At 47.1% G+C, this 24,962-nt stretch overlaps 1 protein-coding gene across 1 annotated transcript in view; it reads right to left on the reverse strand.

The window, feature by feature from the left end:
- Ttc39c (tetratricopeptide repeat domain 39C) overlaps positions 1-20,560 on the reverse strand; it is an 85,801-nt gene extending 65,241 nt beyond the window's left edge. The window contains exon 1 of the mRNA XM_052155556.1: positions 19,877-20,560. Within this exon, the coding sequence (XP_052011516.1) occupies positions 19,877-20,034 (158 nt within the window). The 5' untranslated portion in view covers positions 20,035-20,560. The remainder of the gene's footprint in view (positions 1-19,876) is intronic.
- Positions 20,561-24,962: the final 4,402 nt, after the last annotated feature.

Raw genomic sequence — 24,962 nt, forward strand, 5'->3', positions numbered from 1 at the left:
AGAGGAAGGGGGACCCGAGGGATACAGCACTGGGAAGGCAGAGGAAGGAGGACCCGAGGGATACAGAGCTCGGAAGGCAGAGGAAGGAGGACCCGAGGGATACAGCACTGGGAAGGCAGAGGAAGGAGGACCCGAGGGATACAGAGCTCGGAAGGCAGAGGAAGGAGGACCCGAGGGATACAGCACTGGGAAGGCAGAGGAAGGAGGACCCGAGGGATACAGCACTGGGAAGGCAGAGGAAGGAGGACCTGAGGGATACAGCACTGGGAAGGCAGAGGAAGGAGGACCCGAGGGATACAGCACTGGGAAGGCAGAGGAAGGGGGACCTGAGGGATACAGCACTGGGAAGGCAGAGGAAGGAGGACCCGAGGGATACAGCACTGGGAAGGCAGAGGAAGGAGGACCCGAGGGATACAGCACTGGGAAGGCAGAGGAAGGAGGACCCGAGGGATACAGCACTGGGAAGGCAGAGGAAGGAGGACCCGAGGGATACAGCTCGGAAGGCAGAGGAAGGAGGACCCGAGGGATACAGCACTGGGAAGGCAGAGGAAGGGGGACCCGAGGGATACAGCACTGGGAAGGCAGAGGAAGGGGGACCCGAGGGATACAGCGCTGGGAAGGCAGAGGAAGGAGGACCCGAGGGATACAGCACTGGGAAGGCAGAGGAAGGAGGACCCGAGGCATACAGCGCTCGGAAGGCAGAGGAAGGAGGACCCGAGGGATACAGCACTGGGAAGGCAGAGGAAGGAGGATCCCTGGGCTTCCTGGTTAGCTAGCTCAGTCTCATCAGCAAAGGCTAGACCAGTGAGAGGCCTTGTCTGAAAACTCAAAGTAGATTCCTGAAATTGACCTCTGGCCTTCACACTCATGTGTACACTTGTGCATTCACACACATAAAAGCAAAAAAAAAAAAAATAGTACAAGGTTTAATTTTACTTTGTGATATTTGAGTAGCAAAGTCAAATCAGGAAGCCTGAAGATAAGATATCTAACACATCCCACCAGGCCCTGTTCCTGACTTAAAGAGGAGGTCCAACTCTGTTACAGACTACAACACTACGAGACAGTGGCGTTCCGTTTTCAATCTTGCGGTCTGGCAGATAGCCCTCCCAAGGAACTCTCTGGAACTGCTAACACGCCCTTGGGCCACTGCCTGGTGCATCCTCCCCAGCCAGCCGCTACCAGAGCTCTGTCAGACACAAGCCCACTGCAAGGTGGCGTCATGCAGTCCCAGAAGCCACTGTCCCCAGCCGTTGCTAACTGCTCGATGTTAATTCCATCACTGGGGAAAATAAGTTTCCACGGTAATGGATGGGAAGAAAGTGCTTTCTCTCAAAGCTCCAACGAGCTGTGTTTCTGGCAGAGCCACAGGCTGGTGGGCTCACTCTGAAGCCATGGCCGTGTGACTGATGCCTTATGAAATTACATATGCAAACAGGATTTCAGAAGCAAATCTCTCCACCAACTCCAGTCCTCAGACCTCATTCTTTCTCCAATTCAAGTCATCTTACTTCGCTATTTCCCTGTCAGGCTCATTTTCAATGAACCATTACATAATACTTCCTGCAAACTCTAGTTCCCTTTTGTATAACTATCATACATACAGCAAATAATTTAGAAGACAGCCCTGAAAAATATGGCACTACCATTTTCAAGTGGGTGTGTGCAACTGTACTTGCACATGCGCGTGCACGCACACACTTACACACACACACACACACATGGGGTGGGGGTAGGGGAAATCCAGTTGGCTAATCTGGACTCTCTTAAGTCTCTTATTAACCAGTATTAGGGGGAGAGAAATAGATGCCCTTCACCTACTCAACACTAGTTCAGTAGGCGGCTTTCCTCCTGGATCACTGGCTAATGATCTAGGGATCATTCCCAAAAGCATTTGCGCACATTGTCCTTGTGGCTGCAACTATATAATTCATTGTTTACTGTCTAAACAGATTAGCAAATTAGGGTTCAAAAGGTTAGTGTGTAAAAAATAATTACAGGCTTTGGAAAACATTGAAAAGAGAAGATGGCTTTCAAGGTAGCTTTAGGGTGAGGCTGAGAGGGAGAAAACCAAGAGATTTGCAAAAGCACTTTAGGGACCCTGATACTAAGACCCTGGGGACCATGGCAGGTGTGGCTGCAGACCAAAAGCTAACTAGAAAAAACTATCCTCAAACTCACAAAAGGCAGGCCTTGGCCCTACACCAAAAATCACAATAAAAGGCTTACTGACCGTTGTTTCATTTCTATAGGAAGCCTGCTTTATCTGGCTTTGAAATGCATCAATGGCTGGGCCCATCTTGGTAGGAGAGGGTCTCTAATACGCTTTGGTACACTCAAGTTCTTTGCCAGCATCCAACGCTGGGATCACTTCTTTCCCAGGGAGTGTGCAAGTACCTGGTGTAATGACACACGGGTAATGGAACTCTTAGTACTCAACAACTCACTGGCTTCCTGAGTTCCTGCTTTCTCCCCTTTCCCTCTCTGGGAGAAAGTATCATCTAGATGGCAATGCACATCCTGAAATCGGCCTTCCTCCTGCCCGACAACCCCAAATCAAACAGAAACCCAGAAGCCCCACTTCCCGAAGCCTTCCCCATCTGTCCCTGGCCCCACCTGGCTCTGGCCATGACTTTGCAGCTGTTTTTCTTCCTTCCAAGCTTACATGTGCTCTACCACTACAATTAGCTTTAAAAAAAACTCAACAACTTAGTAAAGTGTAAATTTTATCAGGAGAGTGGGTGTGGGAGTGTTTTTTTGTTCTACTATGTGGGTGCTGGGACCCAACTTGCCCCGTAAGATCTGGTAGCCTATACCTGCTGAACTTAGAACCGGAAACCTAGAATTCGCTTTCTACTTTACTCTTCTACTAAAACCCATCAAAGCTCCCTACCTCCCTAGGGACAAAGCTACAAAATGGTTATCTCTGCACATAATAAGAATCCCCTAATCTACACAGGTCAACTTCTTAGTTCCTTCCAATACACAGCTATCTGTGCAGCACAGGGCCATTTCACCCCTAACAAAACACAGGCCTGGCCCCCAGGTCGCTTCCTTATTCCGTCTCTAGGCAGTTGCTCTGCAGAACCTCCTTCTCCAAGGCTCTAGGTCCAACTCCTGACTGACTGACACACCCCAGAAAACAGCTCAATGCTTCAGAGCCTCCCCCCTCCCTCTGCTGACTGAGGTGATGGCAGCGCCCATCTTCTAGGCTCACAGGGAGAGTGAGGGAGAGCAGTCAGCAAGGCAGGCAGTCCTCCAAAAGTGCCACAGAGCCATATCCCGAGTCTGTGAGGTGAACTGTGTGCCACACCCACATGCCTATGTCTGTGAGGTGAACGGTGTCCCCTCTGCCCACGTCTGCCATCACCCCACCTCCTAGTCCCCATCCCCAGCACTTCCATTCCTAATCCCCAGTGTGGCTGCCTCTGAGGCAGAGCTTTCAGGAAGGAACTGAGGCCAAATGGGTGAGAGGAGCAGAGTCCTACTCTGACTTCACCTGGTGCTCAGAGAAAAGGACTATGGAGGAGATGGCTGTCGCTGGGACCTGCCCATGTGACCTCCCCATCTCAGAGCCCTAGCCTCCAGGGCTGCTGGGGAATAAATATGCTCCCCAATCCCCCCAGGCGGGCATCTTGTTAAGGCCACCTAAGCTGAATAACGCACCCACTATTTCTCCTCTCATGATATAACTCATGTTATATGCCGTGTGGAGTGTGGACCTTCTGGGTCTTTGAAAGCAGAGCATGAGTCTGATTTACTTATGCTTCTTCCCAGGTGGGCCAAGATGACCTTAGCCCCATAAATAGTCCATAAATATGTAACTTAGAAATACTTAAAATAATGTTGAAATTTTTCAATTTTTTAAAAAATTATATACTTCTATAGATAGATCTTGATTTAAAAAAAAAAAACTTGTACGTATTTTTTTGTCAGGAGAGTGTTAGTGTGCATATGAGTGACGTGCCCAAGGACGCTGGAAGGGGAGATCAGATCCCCGGGAATGGGAGTTAGGGGCAGTTGTAAGCGGCTATGTTTGCTGAGAAGTCAGTGGGTCCCTTTGCAAGAGCAACAAACAGTATGCAGAGTGTCTAATAACTGTTAGGATGAAAACAATTGAGAGATATCAACTTGTACTTTTACCTAATTATACTGATTAAACACTTAAAGAATCAAATAGGTTTAACATATACAATTTATCACTCTAATGAGAAAACTGTAATTGTTTTGTGTTTTCAAGGAATATTACAAAACATGACAGGTAGCATTGTATGCAATGGTGAGTGGTTGAAAACTCTGGTCCAGGATAAGGAACAGGATATGTGTGTCTACCTTCATTACCACTCAAGGCAGCACTAGAATCAGCAGCCAGAACAAAAGGGTAAGAAACGGAAATGAAAGACATTCACTGGAAAACAATAAAGGCATTGCTATTTACAGATGGCATGCTGTGATATATAGAAAACCCTAAAAATTCCACAAAACTGTTGGAACTAAAATTTTTAACAACATTTCAGGATATAAACAATATAAAATTAGTTTCATTTATATACACTGACAATAAAAAACGTTCCAAAGATGTTTAAAAAGCAATCCCATTTACTTTAACACCAAAAAGATAAAAATACATAGAATTAAAGTTAACCAAGTAAAAATCTTGTATATAGAAATCTAGAAAATACATCAGGCAGAAATTAAAGAACTTGCCGGTATATGGATGGAAAAGATGTCCCGGGTTTACAGATTTACTGCTGCTAAGACATCAGTATCATCCAAAGCCATCTACAAACTTAACATAACTGCTGCTAAGATGCCAATGATGTATTTTTGCAGAAAATAATCCATCTTAAAATCTATAATCTCTGACTCCAAATAGTCAAAATTAATCTTTACGTGGACAAAGTTGAACACCACACACTTCCTGACCCTAAGTCTCCCTACAAACTACAGGTGCCCAACAGGCAACAGCGTAGAGGCAGACTATCGAACCACAGGCCAGAGAAAAGCCCAGAAGTAAATTCCAGGGTGTGTGATCAAATGATGTCCAGCAAGGAAGCCAAGACCATTCATCTGAGGACATCTTTTTATTTTATTTTAACTGGGGACAGGAGGAGGTCCTAGAACTCATGGTCTACACCTGGATGGCCTTGAAATCAGAGATCCATCTGCCTCTGCCTCCTGAGTGCTGGCATTAAAGGTGTGTGTCACCAGCAAAGGAAGGGTATTCTTCTCAACAATTTGTGTAAAGGCTAGAGGTTAACTGCAAGTGATGCCCCTCAGGTCTCAAGTGCCAGCCCTCTTTTCCTGTCTGTCTGTCTATTTATCTATTAATGTATCTATTATCTGTCTGTCTGCTATCTATCTATCTATCTATCTATCTATCTATCTATCTATCTATCTAAAAAGTCTTCCCTGTGCTGGAGCTCCCTGATTGAAGCCTAGGGAACCCCTGTCTCTGCCTCCCGGCACACACCATCACACCAGCTTTTTTACATGCGAGCTACCAGGGATCACACGGAGCCTTCATGCTTACATGGCAAGAGGCCACTAAGCAGGCCGTCCCCGCAGCCCAACCATGAGCGTTAACCACCTCGTCCTCATTCACTATCACCACCAATTACAAGGGAAGAGCAGCAGTCTACTACATGGGTATAAGCCTGCTCAGCTCTGCTTAGAGGTGGGGGTCGGGGTGGGGCTCCTCTCAAGTTTTGCTTACTCATGTTCAGTTATTAGATATCCTGGTGGTCATGTAGAGTTGTTGCTGTGTTCTGAAAATAGTTGTGGAGGTAAAATACCAATCATTTATTGTTCCCAAACCACTAACATGCATTAAATACTTTTCAAATACTTTACCATTAGTTCTTGTTTATTCTCTGCCTTAACACATATGAGTAGATAAGCAACTAAATCCCTTCTATCCTTTGACAGAACACTGATAGTTAGTTCCCAAAGGTGACAGCCAAGCCACATGTGCCAACTAACTGCAATCCTTCCAACCAGAACTCGAGAATTATGGAGACTGGGGCCGGGGAGATGTGGTTAAGAGCACAGGATGCTTCTGCAGAGACCTGCATTGGATTGCCAACACCCACACGGTGCTCACAGCCATCTGTAATTCCAGCAGTAGGGAATCTGATGCCCTCCTCAGGCACCAGGCTTGCACACAGTACCTAGTCATACACATAAACAAAAACGCCCATATGAACAAAGTAATACAATTAAAGTAAAATTTTTAAAAAAGCAACAAAACTGATCAAGATATTTTCATTATTTTTATCTTTAAGGTAAATATGTGGTAATAACTCACAAACTGTGCCAATGTTTTTATAATTAAAAATATCTATCTGCTGATATGAACAATTCAAATAAGAACTCATTTAGACCTTTTGTGGATCTCTCTCTCTCTCTCTCTCTCAATTCAAAGTGAAGCTAGACACCGCATGATAAATTTTAGTAAGTTAATTCCTTGGGACAAAGGCTGAGTTCTGTAGGTCTGTAGGTATCACTGAGACGGCCACACATTCCCTGTAGAGCATCTCAGGAGAGCATGGGCCATGAAAATTTCATTTGTTTACTTCATTATTCTGAAAATTCCTCCACCATGATTTCCTAGGCATTAACAGCTCTGTGATGAGTTTCTGTTGCTTGGCAACCTAAACTTATGCTATGCAGAGGAAAGGTCCTCAGTTTCATTATCTTCTCTTAAAAATGCATTCCAGGCCCGAGACCTGAGAGGGGCTGGGCAGCCCATCCGAGTCCTCCTTTTGTGTTAGTTCACCAGTGGCAATTGTTCCAGAACAATCATCCCTCTGCAGGTCCGGCTTCAGCCAGGCTCCTTGAGCTGACCACATCTACTTCTGTGGGCTCTTCTCGAGTCTGGCTGGTTTATGTTTCTGTGCTATTTCAAGAGAGTGATTTCTAGCTCACTCTGCAAACTTCATAATTCAAGCTACTAAGGGTATCATCAATCATCAATGTGGAAATAACAACAAAAAATTGGATCACATGCATGGTTGACAGCTGAAGGAAATGGCATTTCAGATGTCAACAAAACTCTGTTTCTAAGCAATTAAACGAATGTGAAATGGGCGGTGACTGGAACTCAATCATTTCCAACCGGCGTGGGTCTCCAGGAAGCTCCACTCGAGAGTCCTGTCCCACCCATGGATCTGATGAGCTCAATCCCTGCTTCAGGTTGACTTCAACCTGAGAAGGTGAGTGGGCTTTGCAAGACAAAAAGAGTATAAGTCCATTTCTTGATATTCCAGCGATTTCCCTGACAAAGCATAATTTGAGATTTTGCAATTCACTGCTCAGAATGAGGGATGGTAAAAAGCCACTCAGAGCCTCTCATGGTGATTCATGCCACTTGGAACAACCCTAAAGAGGCCACACAGCACAGACTTTAATCAACTGCTTTTTTAAAGGAGTCTCTATCACTTGGCAAATTCAGCTTGAACTTCTATGCAAAATATTATGCTACCCCCAAATCATGCTAGAACTGTACTAAAAAACCTCACTAAGGATGAGATCAAGGGGCAAGGCTTTTTGATTCTGTGTGTCCTTGATGGCAATCTTACGGTTAGCTTTACACTAAGTTAAAGGTCAGGGAGCACAGCGCAGAGACGAGGCAGGATAAGGCCCTAAAACAGACCTGGGAGTTATGTGGAGAGACACGTCATGAGTCTTTGCTTACTGGGAGTGAGAACGCTCAGGCTCAGACACAGATTTTTCCAGAAACTCTCCACCCAGCAAGAAATCTTGATGTGCCAGGGTACCTGTGAGAACAGGCTGAGCTAACACGCTGCTGTCACACCGTGAGTGATCGCAGAGGAACTGCTCTGCACTATGGGGCCCTGCCATTGCTCCTAACATACAAGAAGGCGGAGTCACCCCCAGGCCTCCTGTCCTGCCCTGTCCCCCACATGAGGAAATGGTCCTTTAAGCTAACTTTTGGGCAGGTGTGCCCTCCTTTCTGGAGGTCATGGGCCTTTTCATTTGAAAACCCCGTGCTTTAACCTGTGTACGAACATCTGACAAAGCTTACTGGATTCCTGGGAAGAGCACTGATAAGTCGGTATCCCAAGGCTCAAAGCTGAGAAGACTTAAGCAACCACAGGTTAGAGAAGCCAGGCTTCTGACACAGACCTTAAGACTAGCGAGGCCCAGGGCCCAAAGTTTGGTTCTGCGTTGGGTGAGGAGGAGGGTCCATTGGTGGATCCGCATGTACACAGTAAGGGACAGGAGAACTAGGGCTGACAATGCTTCTAGGAACTATTTGGAACCTAGAAGTAGCATAAGTGTGACCAGGAAAAACTGGTGCTTCAGATGACTAGCCGGTGGGATTCAACTCTTCATGCCCCCAGGGAAACTGGACCTGTGACCACAGATGGAAGTGAGGTCCTGCCTCCTGCACCACACTCATCCAGCCACAGCTTCAGCTTGGGCAGACTCCCGCTGCTGAAACCTGCTACTGAAGACCAAACACTGTACTGTTCTTCACAGCCCTGGCCTCACCTCAGACAAGAAAGCCTGTCCTGAACCTCCCAGTCCTAGTGTTTCCCATGAAGGCATTAAGAAACCTGTGGGAGGCCTGGAATTGACCCACGCTCTTCTGCCGTGGTGTGTGAGCTCTCTATCACTTCAGTGGGACAGGCCACAGGTGCATGCCATCCTACAGTGTGTGAGCTTTCTGGACTCTGTCCCACACTGTCACATGTTAGCATCTCTTGAAAAGTATGGAGATTTGAAACTGCTTTGATCATCTCTTTAACTGATCTCTATTTTCTAGAAATGGATATGACTGCGCCTGGTTCTCAGGGAGACTGGCTCCAGGTCCTCGTGGTTCAGCTGCTCAGTGTTTACAGATAACTGCTGCGCACCCTCCACAGCCTTGAGTCCCCTAGATCACCTGTAATCCTATAAAGCCCCAGCATTGCTCCATTTGTGCCAATTCGGCACAATACCGGATGCATGGCAAATGCTAATTTGTCTTCTAGAAATTTCTGGAGTTCTTTTCCATCTGGTATTTTCAATCCCTGGTCGGTTTATCCCTAGGCTGTAGAAAGTGTGAGTGCAAAGAGTTAGCCATGTTCACTGCAACATTCAAAGATATGCTTTGTCATGGTTCAACCCCTATTTTGGAAACTATGTTCCTAACGGCCGAACTGCTTATGGCTTTAGGTAGACACACACCACAGCACCACTACCCTACATTTATTTGTGCCATATGCTAGGATTTACACAGTGTATTATAATGTCCTTTAATGTATTCAACATCCCATACATTACCAAAGACATGAAATACTGAACACCAATAAGTGGAATTATTTGACTTACTTCTTTTGTGGGGGTAAGTTCTGAAGTGTTTGTAGCAATTTTGTTAAGAAGATTGGGAATTGGTTGTTTTAAACAAGATATTTATTATTTTTAATCATTTGTGTTTGTGTATATGTTGCTGTATGGGTGTAGGCACATGAATGCACGTGTCCAGAAACCACAAAATGGTGTTGGGTCCCGGAAATGGAGCTATAGGTGGCTGTGAGTAACCTCGCATGGGTTTTGGGAACTGAACTTGGGTCTTCAACAAGAGCAGTGCACACCCTTAACCACTGAGCCATCCCTCCAGCCCCTGGTTCTTATTGTTTTAACTTTACTCAGATACTGATAATGCAAAGGGCCCTGCAAAGCCCTTGTAATTCATCATCTAACCCTGAATGCCTAGGAGGGGCGGGTTTCTACAGCCCTGACTGGAGGTGGGATTTCAAGACACACAGTGTTAGCTAACACCTTTGGTCAGGGTATGGCCTTGTACAGGAACATGGTTATTTTGACACTCCCCTGACAGGGCAGCCTGGCCCGTAGCAACACCACCATTTTTCTCTGGTTCCCTCCCTTGCCCCGCCTGGAGTCTCCCTCTGTTAGGATCACCCCATTTTCTATTAACACAGAGCAATGTGCCGCAATTTCCTGCCGTTGGCGTGCACGCCCTGCCACTCTCTACCTGTGTGCAAAAGCTTCTTGTCATGTACATTCAAACCCTTCACAGCTACAGCTTCAGCTTCTGACTACATATTCTCTTGGTGAAAGTAGGCTGGGCATTTGTGTTTAGGAATATATGTAATTTGGATTATGAATGTTTTACTTCTTTATACTATAAGATATTTCACCAATCTCATTTTCAGACCATGAAGGGAGTCATGAACTGTCTGCCATCCAAAGAAGGCATGGGTCCAAGGCCATCGAGAGTCACAGCTCTAGAAAGCACCACCACACTCACGCCAGGCTCCTCCAGACACCAGCGACTTACAAAAATCAGGACAAACTTCTGGAGTCTGGGAGCTGTGTGTCTGCATATTCCTCCCAGGGGAGTGGAGTCCCACCAGGGCTGAGCCCCAGAGCCCTGAAATGGGCAGATGCAAGACATGACAGCTCCCGGGGAAGGCTGGCCCTCCTTCACAGCACAGCCTCGGAGAGAACTCTGCACTGAGTTACATCTGCCCTGGCCAGGTGTGGGTGACACTCCCGCTCCATGTGAGATAAACGCGCACGGCCGCGGTTTCCGTGATTGCTCCCAACCCTCCTCAGCCCAGGGCCGGCATGCGGAAGGAACTGATGGAAGAGTCTGAACGGGAGCTCCCGTTGTTTATGGGAGGTGGAACTGAAGCCAGTGCAGAAGACGGAGGCCTGGCTTGTGAAATTTCAGAGGTAAAATTAAAGACTCTTATCAGGGCCATTGCTATTTTGATTGTGAAGATTCTGTGGTTTTGGTCAACTGGGGCTGATTAACTGTGATTAGCTGTGATTAACAAGATACCAGAACCATTAAAGTGAACCTTTGTGTTACTGGAGCTATTGATGCTGGTTAGCTGGAGCTAAGAGATTTGCGGTGATTAAGAAGAGACCAGCATCACAGAGGTGAAATCTTCTGAGAAGTGCTTTCTGAGAGCACAGAGACTGTGTTCCAGAGATAGCCAAGGTTGTACCTTGTGCTGTGGCTGGATGTGGTACTGTGTAAGAGTCACCCAGGTGGTACTGGTTTTAAAGGCATGAAGGTGTCCTGAAGAGCAGCTGAGGGTCAGCACTGTGAGAGGCCGCGGAAGGCCATTGGTGAAGGTGCAGCCTCAGTTGCAATTGATGGCCCAGGACTTAAGGGGTCATGCAAAGGAGTTGAGGCTTGGCACCATGAAGAGAGCCTATGAGAGGCTATTGGTGAAGCCTAGTTACAGTGGAAGACAGCAGTGTATTTTTTAGAAATGCCAGTGCCATGAGATGACACCGAGAACAGCAGCAGCAGTGGAGCACAGGCAGCTGGAGCCTAGAAGACAAGCTGTGTGCTGCAAAGTGCAGAGCTGGAGATGTGACCCAAGCTCTTGGAGGAGCCCGGAAGATCGCGAGTTGGATCCCAGACATTGGATGGTTGGAGTCTGATTTTGCTTTTGCTTGAGACTGTGCCTCATATTTTTCCCTCTTGAAGTAAGAAGGTATTTTAGTGGAGCCCACAGTTAAGAGACTTTGAATTTTTAAAAGACTTTGAATTTTAAAATATATTTGATATTTCAAAGGGATTTCACTCTTAATATGTAAAGACTGTGGCTGTTCTGGTGTGCCTCAAATTGGGTTAGGAGGAATGCCTACAGCAGGTGAGGAGTGGGAGCTTTGCAGAGCTCCCAAAGGCACTGTACCTGTGTGTGTGTGTGTGTGTATGTGTGTGTGTATGAACGTATGTGTATTATAGTGTGTGTGTGAGTAGGTATGTGTGTGTGTATATATGTGTGTATGAGTATATGTGTGAGTGTGTATATGAGTGTGTATGAGTGTGCATGTGTGTGTGCATGCATGTATGTTTGTATATAATTTAATTATATTTAATAAATAAAATTACAATATATTAAATAATTTTTAAAAATTAGATGGTCATATAGATTAACAAAATTATTTTTGTAATAACTAAATATGCCACAGCATGTTTGTAGAGGTCCAAAGACAGTTTTGTGGAGCCAGTACTTTCCCTCCAACTTGATGTGGGTTCCAGGAATCAAACTCTGGCCATCAGTGCTGTGCAGCAGGTACATCTACACCGGCTGTGCTACCTCAGTGATTTGCTTTGGCTGGTGTTGGGTTCCAGTACTCACTCACTTATCAACAGGTTAGAACACACACCCAGTGATCTCTGGCATCTTCTGAGTGGGGCTTGCTGTCTTTGTTACCTTCCTTTCTATGGTTCGTATGTTTTTGGCTGTGAGCTGAGCCTTTACCAGCTGAGTTCTCTCTCCAGCCCATGTCTGTGGTTCTTAGCACATCCCAGAGGCAGGGTCACTGAAATGAATGCACGGTCTGGCTGTTCCTGAGGCTCCCTGTCTCCATCTGTAATGGCGGAGACAGGACAGTCACCTCTCCTTACCCTGGTCAGCTGTGCCCCGTGCATACAGTCTGGGACCCCGATGAAGGAAACCCCTGCACAGAGGGTCTTTGCAAGTAGAACAGACCCACCAGGCTGTGGGCCTTTCACAGAAGCCTTAGGGAGGGGTGGAGAGCAGGCCTGAGGAGACAGGCTTGTGTGAACACAGGTCTGCCAAAGGAGTGAGAAGGCGCCTGCTGGGGAGGAGCTTTTAATACTCCTCACACCTCACAAGACTCCAGCACCACAGGACCTGTGTGCACAGAAAGCCTCTATGACACAAGTCCTTTCCTACAGACAGGAGGCAAGGACGCCAGTGCAACATGGCGAAGGATAAAGCAAGGACAGGGCCAGAGGGATGGCTCATAGGCGGAGGAGCTTGCTGCTAAGCCTGACCTCCTGAGTTCAATCCCAGGGACCCACACAACAAAACCAACTCCAAAGGTAAATGCCCACTCACCTTTGACATACACAGACACAAATAGGTGTGTAATTTAATTATAACTAATAAACATAATAAAATTATAATGAATTAAATAATTTAATAAAATAAGGCATGTAAATTAACAAAATTATTTTATAATAATCAAATTTTTAAAATAATAAAATGAGAAAGATATGGTAAGGTAAGGATGGAAACCAGTTGAGCACAGGAAAGCCCGCATCAGGCTAGGTAAAGCCAACGACTCTGGTGTGTGGCAGGGGTGAGGGCACTGGGAGGGAGGCTGGGAAACGGGGCCAGAGCAAAGGAGCTCTTACAGAAGCCAGGATCTGGTGGTTTGGGGAGGAGTTCCTGAGTGGCAGGAAGTGGTTCACGTACTGCCTGGAGAACTTACCCCAACAGCAGATTTCTTACATTTCTCTTCTGTAACTTTTGCCGGCTCGGCAGTTGAGAGTACATACTGTTCTAGTTCAAGAGCCAAGTTCGGTACCCAGCATCTAGGTCAGGAAGCTCATAACTACCTGTGACTCCAATTCTACGGGGGACTCTGACGCCCTCTACTGGCCTCTGAGGGCACCTGCACTCACATGTGCACATACCCACCCACATATATACTCAACTAAAAATTAAGACTAATCTCAAAAAATAGACCAGGAAAGTCTCATGGTACACTATTTCTCTCTCATTTCATTTTCTTAGCCTCATCAAAGCTCCATTAAATTCACACAGCTTCACTCCACTGAGCTAGAGGAAGAATGTTATCTAATTAAAGTAGCCATTAACACAGTAGAAGGGGCTCAAGAGGATAAGAGGTGCATCCTTAACTGTGACTCTACACACGAGTGTGTACACAGGCAAGTGTGCCTGAGCACACCCATACCTAAGGTTTTGGGAGGTGGGTACTTATGAGGGGTTATTAATTTCCACTAGGTCCTCGCATTATTCTATGGGCAAATATGTTTTTTAAAGAATCCACTTCAGCTAAATGAATTCTGGAGGAATATTTAATCAGGACACTTCCATAAATTACATCAGGAAATCAAGCTGAGCCCACTGACAGCCACACCACCAAGGGGAAGAAGACAGAAGGATCAACAGATGGACTTCCTTCATTAACCTCACACCGCTTTTGCTTTCATCTCTGCATCTATGGACTTCCCCACTGACTCTAGAAGCAATGCTGAGCTACTCTGAACACCCAAGGACTATCCTCGCAGCCTCCTGCCGCTCGGTGACCTCACACAGTGATGGGCAGGGAAGAAGCCAGGACCCCACCGGCCCGACATCTCCTACTATGAATTTTCCCAAGGATGTTTATGGTTTGTACCTGGGGTCAGCAGACTTGACCAAGGCTTGCATTATGGTCTCTTTCACACCTTCCTTTTGCTGAAATTGTGATGTACAAGCAGCTCCTACAGGCCAGCAATAATGACAGGAGTGTGGCTGTATCTAATAAAACTATATTTGCAAAGACAGACAGCAAGCTAGACTTCGCCTGTAAGCCATACTTTCCCAACCCCTGAATAACAGCAAACAGTCTCAGTAGCAGTAATCCCAGTTCCACAGTCAACGTGCACTCAAATAAAGACACGCTGTACACGCTCCATAGCATGTTCCATATGTGCTGAGTTTAGGATCTGTACATGCAATGCAAACATGTACATGCAAACATTATTTACCACAGATTTTCTTCTACTTTTAATGGTTTTTGCCATTTTATAATTTAAAATGGAAAAGAAAAACAGAATTCATAATCTAACATATCTCTTCTTTCTCTATCAAATCCTTATTTATTTGTGCATATTTATCACGGGTGAATGTTTAATGACCAATGCACACGTTATTTGCCATGTTTGGGATTGAATGAAGAATTCTATGCATCCTTAGCATATTATTTAATATGCTTATTATTTCAATAATATCCACATCCAGAATTTGGTAGTGATACTTACTGGTCACAATAAGACCTACAAATGTCAAAAGAAAAAGAAAAGAAAAGAAAACATGCCAAGAAAGGGGTGGGCGTGGTCAGCTGGCGGGACAGCTCTCAGGTGGCAGGACGGCTCCCAGAGTGCATGCAGCCCCAAGTCTGACCCCTGGCACTGTATAAACTGGACATAGTGGGGCATCACCTCCCCACTCAGGAGGGATAGGGATAGATCAGAAGTGCAGTCTGGATCTCTGTTACAATAGCAAGTTTGAAGCTAGCCTGGGCTACATGAGACCTTGTCCAAAAAAAAAAAAAAAAAAAAAAACCGATGACAAGCAGGAGATGTGCTAGTGCCATTAGGGGAGGAAGGAGGCTAAACATCCGGTAAGTTCTATGGAAATAACAAAGCTCATGGGAACTCCACGTGTCCCTGGTCACCCTCAGCTTCATGTCTGCCCCCTTTCCTACCAGCCTTCTGATTAAAAACCCTTCAGGACAAAATTAGGGAACAACTGTGTGACATTAGGACCCAGGAGCCCCAAGGAGCTGATTCTGGACGTGACATTGCAAACACATAATGTCTCAGGGACGGCCAGTTGATGCCTAACCCTAAGAGAAAGCACTGACTCACAGGCAACATGACCAGACAGGGGAGGGGGAAAAGCAAAGACGGAATAAAACACCCATGCAACACCTGCTGCTACTCAACCAACTGCGGCTTCAGCCCTCCATGTCTGCCCCTCACTGGGGCTCCAGCTCAGCTCCTAGACTCAGCTTAAACCACACCATCTCACCTCTCCTTCAGCTGGCTTACTCCTGCCTCACTTCACGACATTCAGAGAGTTTCCTTTGTAAAGTGTCCTATGGCTGGGCTCAACGCAGTTCACCTGCGGGCGCACACTCCAGTGACCTGTGTTTCCTTGCCTCGCTGCTGAGGCCAATGCACAGCACAACAACAAGTCTCTCTCATACACTCTCGACAAGGCTTGAGCGTGTCACAGAAGCCAACGCCAGCTCAGTATGTGGACTGTCACCTAAGTGCACTGACCTCTGAGACAGGAGTATCGTGAACTTATAGACATGGCCTCAGCCTCAAAGCTGGCAAGCCCCAAGGCATTAGCCAGCCAGCCTTTCCTGACTATCATGAAATACCTGACATGGAGTACTTACACAGCATTTTTCCTTGAGCTCAGTGCTATGGAGGTTCAAAGTCCAGGATCAGTTGATGCCATGGTGGGAGTTGGGGGTGGGGTACACAGGAATACATGAAGGCAGCTTTCAGGAGCAAAGAGTCCTATGTCATGAGTAGGGGCAGGCTTAGCCCTTTTATGACAGATTTTTTTCAGAACTACCAGAGGGTACCATGAGAAAAAAACCCTCAAGCCCCCAGTGACCTAACAACATCTGACTAGGTCCCACCTCCTAAAGGTTCCCCTTCCAAAAGTGCCAAGCCTTTAACCATCTCCTATAGGTTCCATCTCTTCCAACAGTCAGGCCCTTAACTTCAGTGGACCAGAGAGACACAAACCACATTCACGACACAGCACAATCCTGCTCTGGTCTCTGTGGAAACCGCGCCGAGTGCCTGGCACTGGCTGAGCACCAAGCCCAGGCATCTTGTCATTGCACTTTTGAGTGCTGTCACTGCAGGAGGAGCAGCTGTTAGCAACCTCAACAAGGGTCTTGTTGACATAGAAGAAGACGGTCTCTACTGTGCAGATATTTCTAATCCTCACAGGAACAACATCTGTGCTATACAATGCAGACTGTCCTTCACTGGAAGCAGTGTCTACGAAATGGCCATTGCACACTCAGTACCTACTGATGAAATGTCTCATCTTAACATAGCGTGAGAAAATGACCTCTAAAAATAAGTTATTTTAATCCTACATACACAGTGTTTCTGTTCATCTGAGGAGAGCATTTTACCAGAAAAAGGGGAGCACAAGTCTCTCAGAAGACAATGAAAAGGAAATCGCTAGGAATCTCGTTCCCTCCTGTGGGATGAGCTGGGCCACACGGGACACTCCAACACTGTCAGGAAGTCAATGCTGTTTCTAGCAACCCATTTACTACTGTGACAGGAAAAATACTGAAAGAAGTTTCCTAAAGCATCATCTGACCCTTAAATGTAGTGTGTGAGGGGAGCATTTCATAGAAGAGCTGGAGACTGTCAAGATGACTCAGGTGGCAGAAGCGCTTGCCTGTGAGTGTTTCCTCACCTCACTGCTGAGGTCGATACACAGCACAACACCGAGACTTGCCACCGAGCCGGAGGACCTCAGCTTGATCTCCAGGTCCCCACGGTGACACCCCCCCATTGTACTAACTAAATAAACAAAGCAGAAGTAATTAAATTGCATATATCAGAGCTAACTGCATAAAAAGGGACCTTCTGCCTTGTGCTGAACAGAGCAACAATCACCCAGATAGCACAGCTTTCACTGTGTGATAGGTGATGCCAAGTTCCATGGATTCTTGTTAATACTAGGAGTGGAGGGTGGGGGGTGGGGCGGGTGGGGAAGAAGAGAGGGAGAGACTACAGACGGACAGACAGACAGACAGTGACTGTCTCCTGTATCTCAGGACCACATTCACCATGTAACTAAAACCAGCCTCAAGCTTCTGGTCCTCCTGCCCATATTCCAGCATGCTGGAATTGTATGCATGGACCACCACACCCAGTTTAAGTGATGCCAGGAGTTGACTCCAAGGCATCATGCACAGTGGGCAAGCACTCAACTGAACCACATCCCTGTGCTCGGCGTTCCTCCAGTTAGGTTTAACAAACAATCCTGCTTTCGTTTTACAGGCAATGAAGCAGTTTTTGAGAAACTGAGTCATCTGCATCCACAACAGGGCAGGGCAGGGCTGGGACGGGAGTCCCAGCCGCTGGAGGCCAGGCCCTGACCCTCTTCTATGCGACCGTGCCTCCTGGCACATGGGTGAGAGCAGCACATGTGGGAGGTGGGAGGCACGCACGCAGCAGATGGAGCAAGGGAAAGCTGATAGGATAATGCTGTCCGTCATCCTGTCCTCTCCCTCCATTCCACGGCAGCTTCGTAAGCATGCTGGAAGATAAGGCCCGGGGCCCACTGCAAATATCTAATACGCTTAGCAATGGAGGAGGCCGGTGAGATCAAAGTCTGACTTAGAACAAGGGATGGACCCTGTGGATGCCAGTCAGTCTCTGGCTGGGGAAGGACAGTGCGAATGTATAAGGGCATGTATGTGGACTTGGGCTTCACAGCAGACACACTGCAGTATTCTTCCTCATTCTCAGTTCCCACAGGAAAATGCAGCAGGCAGCTCTGCACTGCACACTGCCTAGTCTTCTTCCCCACAGAGAAACTTCCAACAGAGATGCATCTCTGTGCTCTACGGAGAGCACCAACCTTCCATCTGCCCCCCTGTTGAAGACCCATAAACCTGGACAGTTCTTCTCCATTACCTAATGCTGTGACCCTTTAATACAGTTCCTTGTGCTGTGGTGACCACCAACCATAAAATTATTTTCACTGCTAATTCGTAACTGTAGTTTTGCTACTGCTATGAATCGCAATATAAATATTTTTGTAGACAGTTTTGCCAAGGGGTTGTGACCCATAGGCTGAGGATCACTGGGTAAGGTAAAGACGGTTTCCTGCTTTCAGTGTGACAGCAGTATTGCTACTTGGTCTATATGATAGTGCCAGGCCAGCCAAGGATACTCAGTGAAAGCCTGTCTCAAAATTATTAATTAGCTAATTAATTAAAACCTACAAACAAGCAATAACATAGTAACTTTTTAAAAACCTTCCATCAAAACCTTTGCTGAAGTTTAAATCAAACTAATACAGTGTATGTGTGTGCATGTGTGTGTGTGTGTTGTGCTTTAAATAAGACATTCTTAAGTTGTTCTCATTTTCAGACCGTAAAGGTGAGAAGCAGCTGACTTAGAAGTAAACATGCTATAGAGCCAAGATGTGGAAGTACAAGCCTGTAATCCTAGCTCTAAGGAGGATGAGATAGGAGGACCTAGCCTGGGCTACAAACTGTATACTATGTCTCAAAAACAAAACAACAAAGTAAACCAGATTTAGTGGAAAGTTACTAGTTGTGAGATACTTGCTTTGCTGTGGTGGGAGTGCAGTGACTGATCTCGGTGGAAACCACCATTCTTTAAGGTCTAAGCATTCCTCATTTACCAGCACACTCTTTCTCCATCCCTGGGATTCGCTAATTTAAATCTAAACTACCCATCTCAGAAACTATGTGGTATGCGCCCTTAAACGTGTTGAGGACAGCTACTGGATCTGACGGCCCGCCCGTCCACATTCACAGGCAAGCCTGCTTGCTTCCTGAAGCAGAACACCTGGGTGCTTTGAGTTCCCAAGGCTTCTTTCACAACAGGGCTTGGGTCTTGAGCTTAATTTTTCAAAGGCAAACAAGAATTAACGCAACACACGTTTCCTCTTCCATTCTTCCGTATTTTTAAAATCCCTCTATTTTCTTCTTACTAGATAATTCTTAATAAATCAACTCTCTTGAAAGGTATCAGAACTAATCTTGATTTTAGAAGGATGAGGCAGAGATGGGCGATCAGAGTTTGGGCTGAAATGTTTTAAGTTCCTCTACAGAGCGACAAATACTCTACACTGTCTTTAAATAACAAAAGCACTGGGAATGCCGGGGTATACAAAGGAGAGCGCCACACAAGGACCTGGCAAGGGTGTCGCGGGCTGTGCTCAGGTCACAAAGGCTGCCCCGGCAGCGCGCGAGCCTGAGTGCCAACCCTGCAAGTGCCAGGCTCACTGCTGCCTCTAATGCATCAGTCCCCTGAGCCAATGCGCGGTGGGAGACCAGGCGACAGCTCAAAAGCAGCAGAGAACTACTGGACACCCCTCGGAGGGCAGAAAGTGAGTCCGGACTACTGTCACAAGAAGGGAAGGGTCAGCGCAGCGGGGGGGATGGGGTGGGGAGGAGGATAGGGCCAAGGCGCAGGGCAAAGGCTGCAGATAAAGCCCTGGGAAGCGAAGGGAAGCAGGGAAGAGAGCAGCGGCGGGTCGCGAGGTGACCACCGATGCGCGCAGCAGGGGCAGAGAGTGGGGACAGCCGGAGTCACCTGTATTGTTTGAAAAGCTGATCCGACTCCCTGAAGCCGTTGTTCAGAAGCATGTTGATGCCAGCCAAGGCCAGCTCCGCGTCCTGCAGGGGCGCCGCTGCCGCGTCCGGGTCGCCGTCCTCCCTCCGCCGTGGCCGCTGCTGCTCCGAGCCAGCCATGGGCGCACGAGGCCAGGCGCGGGCCGAGGCGAGGTGCGGGAGGCGGCTGCAGCGGCCCGCGCACCCGGAGCCCGGCTCCGACCTGCCAGGAGCGGAGCACAGCAGCCAGCAGGGGGCGGGGAGGGACGCGAAGGCGGAGCCGCCGCCGGGCTGCGGCGCGGGGAACGTGGGCGCCCGGCCGCTCCCACCCGCCACCCAGGATTACTCAGCAGCCGACTCGCGGCCACCCTAGCCGTTTCGGGTGTCTGCGCCCGCTTCGATCCAGGCGTCCCGAGCTGCCCCCGCTTCCTGCAGCCCCTGCAGGCCCCGGAACCCGCCCCAGAGGCCCCCAGGCTACCGCCCAGGTTGCGGACACCCACGCGAGGCCCCAATGCCCAGCCCTCAGGATAGGATGAACCCTGGACGCACTGGGAGGGGCGGGAGAGCTTGACTCGGGGTCAGAGAACTCCTGGTTCGTTGCGACAGAGCGTGGCTGGACACCCAGGTAGCTTTGGCTTGAGCCACGCTTGTCAGGACCCTTGGGAGTCCAGTGCCAGGCACTCCCAACTTCGTCCGGATCCAGGTTCAAAGCAGCCAATCCTCAAGCAGTTGGGCGGCGGGGGGCGTGGCCTCAGAACCCAGACCGCTTGCTAGGGCCTACCACCATTAGATCCAAAGAGAGATAAGCATCCATATGCTACTTAGCTAAATATTTAAAAGCTAAGAAGTAAGCTGTTAAGGTGTGCTCTCTTAGCACCCTGACGACCATATTTCCATGCCAGTGAAATAGAAAAGCTGTGGTTTTTATATAAGCAAATGTCAGCAGAACGCCAAGGGTGATAATTTAATCAGAGTTAGAGTTTCACTTCTGATGGTGAGCTAGTGGTTTCTGCATGCACCATTTAGACGCAAAAGAGAAATCGGTTTATGGGTTTTAAAAATGTTCTTTACTTTAGCAGTCATTAAACAATACTGTTACAACTAAGATCATGTTAGAAGAAACTTCCTTGCTGAAGGGTTCAAAGCCATTCATACTCAGATCTAAACATCACCCCAAATACAACATCCAACATTATAGTGAGCTAAGTACAAATTGCCACACAAAAGCACCATAACTTAAACTCACCATGCATGTTAGCTTTGTCATTTGTACCTTTCCTTACAAGACCGTCTAACTCCTATCTGGTGCTCATCCATGTATTTAAAGGGTAATGCCCACTGTGGTCAGTGCTCAGCTGTAGCCTTCTCTTTCCCCCTTTTTACCGGATCTCACTATTCTGCTCAGGCTGGCCTGCAACTCCTGGGCTCAGTCACCCTGCCTGACCTCCCACCAAGCTAGGACAACAGCCCCGGTGCTCAGTTACGAAGTTCCATACAGCTGTTGTAAAATCATGCCAACCCTTTGAGACTTTACTCTGCAGCCCTGAATTCACTGCAGCCTCCTGCTTCAGCCTCTGGGCTGCTATAATTGCACATTAAGATACTATGCTGGGCCAACAAATTCTTAACAAAAAATTGGAATACTAGCTACTAAATAAATACTAAAATAAATAAATAAATAAATAAATAAATAAATAAATGCATGTCCAGCTGGAAACGGTGCCATCTAATCTAGGAATCACATTATTCAAGCTGAGAGGACTTTACAAATTGATCGTTTAATTTTGGTTTCAGTTGTGAGCACTGTCACTGGCCTTCAGTGAGATTGAGACTGCAACCCCTTTAGTTTTTAGTGTATTGCAATGACATTTCCAGGGGACCTGAATGGCATCCTTGATAAGAATGGATGCTGAGGGCTATGTGTCCACTGAGCCAGGAGAGAGCAGATCCCAATGACATAGAAGTCAGGGTTCTTTAACTTGTGTGTGCAGACATTTTTATGAGCTAGCCATTATTAGCACTTAGGGACTGTGTGTCCACACGTGGTTCTGGCTTCCGAAGCCCTATGGTGTTCGGTGCTGACCAGCCTGGCCATGGCCTTCCTGGCTCTGCTGCCTGGATTGTGGACATGTGGAGCCATCCACCTCCAGTCCTCGCACAAGCAAGGCAACAAGAGAGGGCAGCCAAGAGGACAATGTCAAAATGGGAGACAGCCGTCCCTCTCCCACCCGGGGAGGGGACAGAACACAGTCTTCTGTTGCATTTATAGCTGGAGAAAAGGGGACAGAAATTATTTCAAGTTGTATTTGGGGCTCTGCAGTTAATAAGGAATCAGAAAGGTCAAAGCTATCCTTTGGGGCTAGTTTTATCTCAAGGGCTGAGCACAATGGGTTTTACAAACTTTGGGACACTCTTGAACAATTGGGGTGAGATACGGAATGCAGATGTCCTGCTCCCCAGCATAAACAGGGAGAAATCATCCACAGCGTAGCACACCGTAGACACATACAAAGTAGGATTTATTCATATACAAAATGATTAGGCTAGTTTTTGCATTATATGAAGAGACTTGAAAACATCTGCTCAGTGGTAAGAGGTCTAAAGAGGATTTAAAGTGATGGGTGGGGCTCAGCAGGAGAGAGTTTGCTCCCCATTATGACCTTGGCAGTGCAGTCCTGACTACTGGCCAGTGTAAAGGAGATTCAAAGGCAGCCCCCAAATCCCAAGAGAATGGTTATACAGCTATGTCTCACAAGGACACCCATGCCCGCACCTCTTCCTAGCTAGCAGGTGGGAAATTATGGTTCCCTGCTATCTTTGATAAACAATAAGAGCAGTTCACAGTGATACTTAAAAGGTCATAATGTATATATACTATACTACATTGAAAGGGAAGGAAAATCCAGATTAGTAACACTAGCAGGGTGTCTTAGACAAAGTGGGACTCATACTCTCTCCTGCAAACCGAAGAGTCTTCAATGCACTTGACTTAACCACTTCAGCACTTGAGGGTAGGAAGAGAAGGAAAGGGAGAATTGGAGGACACTGCTCATTTCTTTTCTACAAACCCCTAGTGTGACTGGCCAGTGTTTGATAGTGTCCCATTTACCCTCATTCTAGAAACGAAACTGCAAGTGTTATTTCATCACGCACTGCTGTGGTCGCTTTGCTACTATAACAGAAACCCATGACTCAATCTGCCTTGGAGAAACAAACTTACTGATTCATGTAGGGGGTTTCCAGAATGAGCTTATATCCGAAGCTCCAAACCTGAGGCCACCCAGCTTTTCCCTCCATCCCACCCCAACCATGTGTGGGTGCTTAGTGGTTACATCATCAGCCTGCCACTTCCCAATAACTGCAGATGGCTTCCTCTATTCAGGTAGCCTCCCGTGATCCATGTATTTTAGCATCTCCTGACACCAGGAGGTACCTGCAACTCAGACAGATCACATATCAAAGGGGATTCTGGGAAAATGTGTAAGGGGCAGTGGCTCAGGTAAGGGTATAATGACCAACACTGCCCCCTTCTTCTGTGAGGGAGTGGCCACAGGGCTGCTCTAATTAACATGGCAACAGCGGTTACAATAGCAAGACAGCATTCTACAAAAGGACCTTAAGAAAACCTAGTTGTTTTTGAGTCCTGTTTTTGGTAAAGCTAACAATGAAACAGTGCATCTTTGTTTATCTTTTTATAAATCTGCAATCAGTCTGAAGAACCCACAGCCTCTTTACTCAGCTGAGGGTGGAGGTAACGCTGGGTGAGCTGCTTGTAATTAGAAGGCAAGACGGCTCAAGGCCAGTACCTCCCTGCCAGGAAACCGTGCCCCAAGCCTTTGCTTTGTCTTCTCTAACTTTCTTTGTCTACTCACTAGCTTGCCTCTGAGAGGAGAGTGTATGGCGACTCCAGGAGGGCCCACCTGGCTGTCTCTCTGGCTGGATGCATCTCACTCAAGCAGCCCCGTGGAGCAGAGAAGGCATTCCTTCCAGAAACATGCTTTTGTGCTGTCCCCAAATGGAATCTCTAATGGACATCAGAAAGGCTTAGCCAGGTGTTTATTAGGTGCCATGTTCTATCTTTGTAGACTAAGGAGTGCCAAGCACACTAGTGGGCAGAGTGACATGGTCCCTGCCTGTGGGACAAGGCCCTGGTGTGAGCCTCCATGAGTATCTGTGGCTGCTGTGCACACGTGTAAGGCTTGTTTGTCTAGTAATGTACCTATTTTCACGTTCCTCTGAGGAATGTAACAGTACTCTATGATCATTAGAAACAGCAGGAGTCCCGGAGGCAAGGGAGTGGTTTCATTTCAGCAAAATGATAAATACTGGGCTCTCCAGGACAGACCTTCAGGCTGTAGAAAAGTACTCTAAAAATATGAGTTCGAAAATATATAATTTCTCAACTATGCAGAATATAAGGATGCAATATGAAGTACAAGAGGGGCTTCACAGACCTAAAAGAACAACGGCAGCTGCACTACCAGCCAGCTTGTCAGAAAGATGCAAAGGTGGGCAGAGTCCTGAGTTCAAGGTCAGCCCGGGACACAGCAAGGTTAGGCCCAGGAGGGGTAGAAATGGTCACTTCAGGACAGGGCCCCAGCAGCTAGCTTAGCATCTGTGTGTTTACAGAGGCTGGCAGATCTCTGAATTATCTTGCAATGTTAAAAGAAAAGGTAAGCTTGCTGTTTCCTAAGAATCAAAGGGCTGGGGTCATAGGATGCTGATTCATAGGGTTATCAAAAGGGAAGCTGGAATAATTGACTGAATTGATATCTAAATAAAAAACTGGGCTCTTGGTCTGCATGAGATAAGCTAGCAGAAAGTGACAGCAGTTCTTTAGAATTTTCTCTGGTGAGAGAGCTGAGCTGTCTGGAGATCCCTGGAGAGCAAAAACAGCTCTTTGAGAATTTTTTCTTAACAGGATTTCTGACTTGGTTAGAAGATCCAATAATTTTTTTATAGCAGCTTTTCTGACCAAAGTCAGAAAAGCTCTGAGCTATCTATATAGCTTTTAGGATTTTTACTAGCAGAGAGAGCTGTCTCAACCAGAGAGGTTTTACAATAGCAAG

The sequence above is a fragment of the Apodemus sylvaticus genome, chromosome 13, assembly GCF_947179515.1.
Source record: "Apodemus sylvaticus chromosome 13, mApoSyl1.1, whole genome shotgun sequence".
Taxonomy (NCBI): Eukaryota; Metazoa; Chordata; class Mammalia; order Rodentia; family Muridae; genus Apodemus; species Apodemus sylvaticus.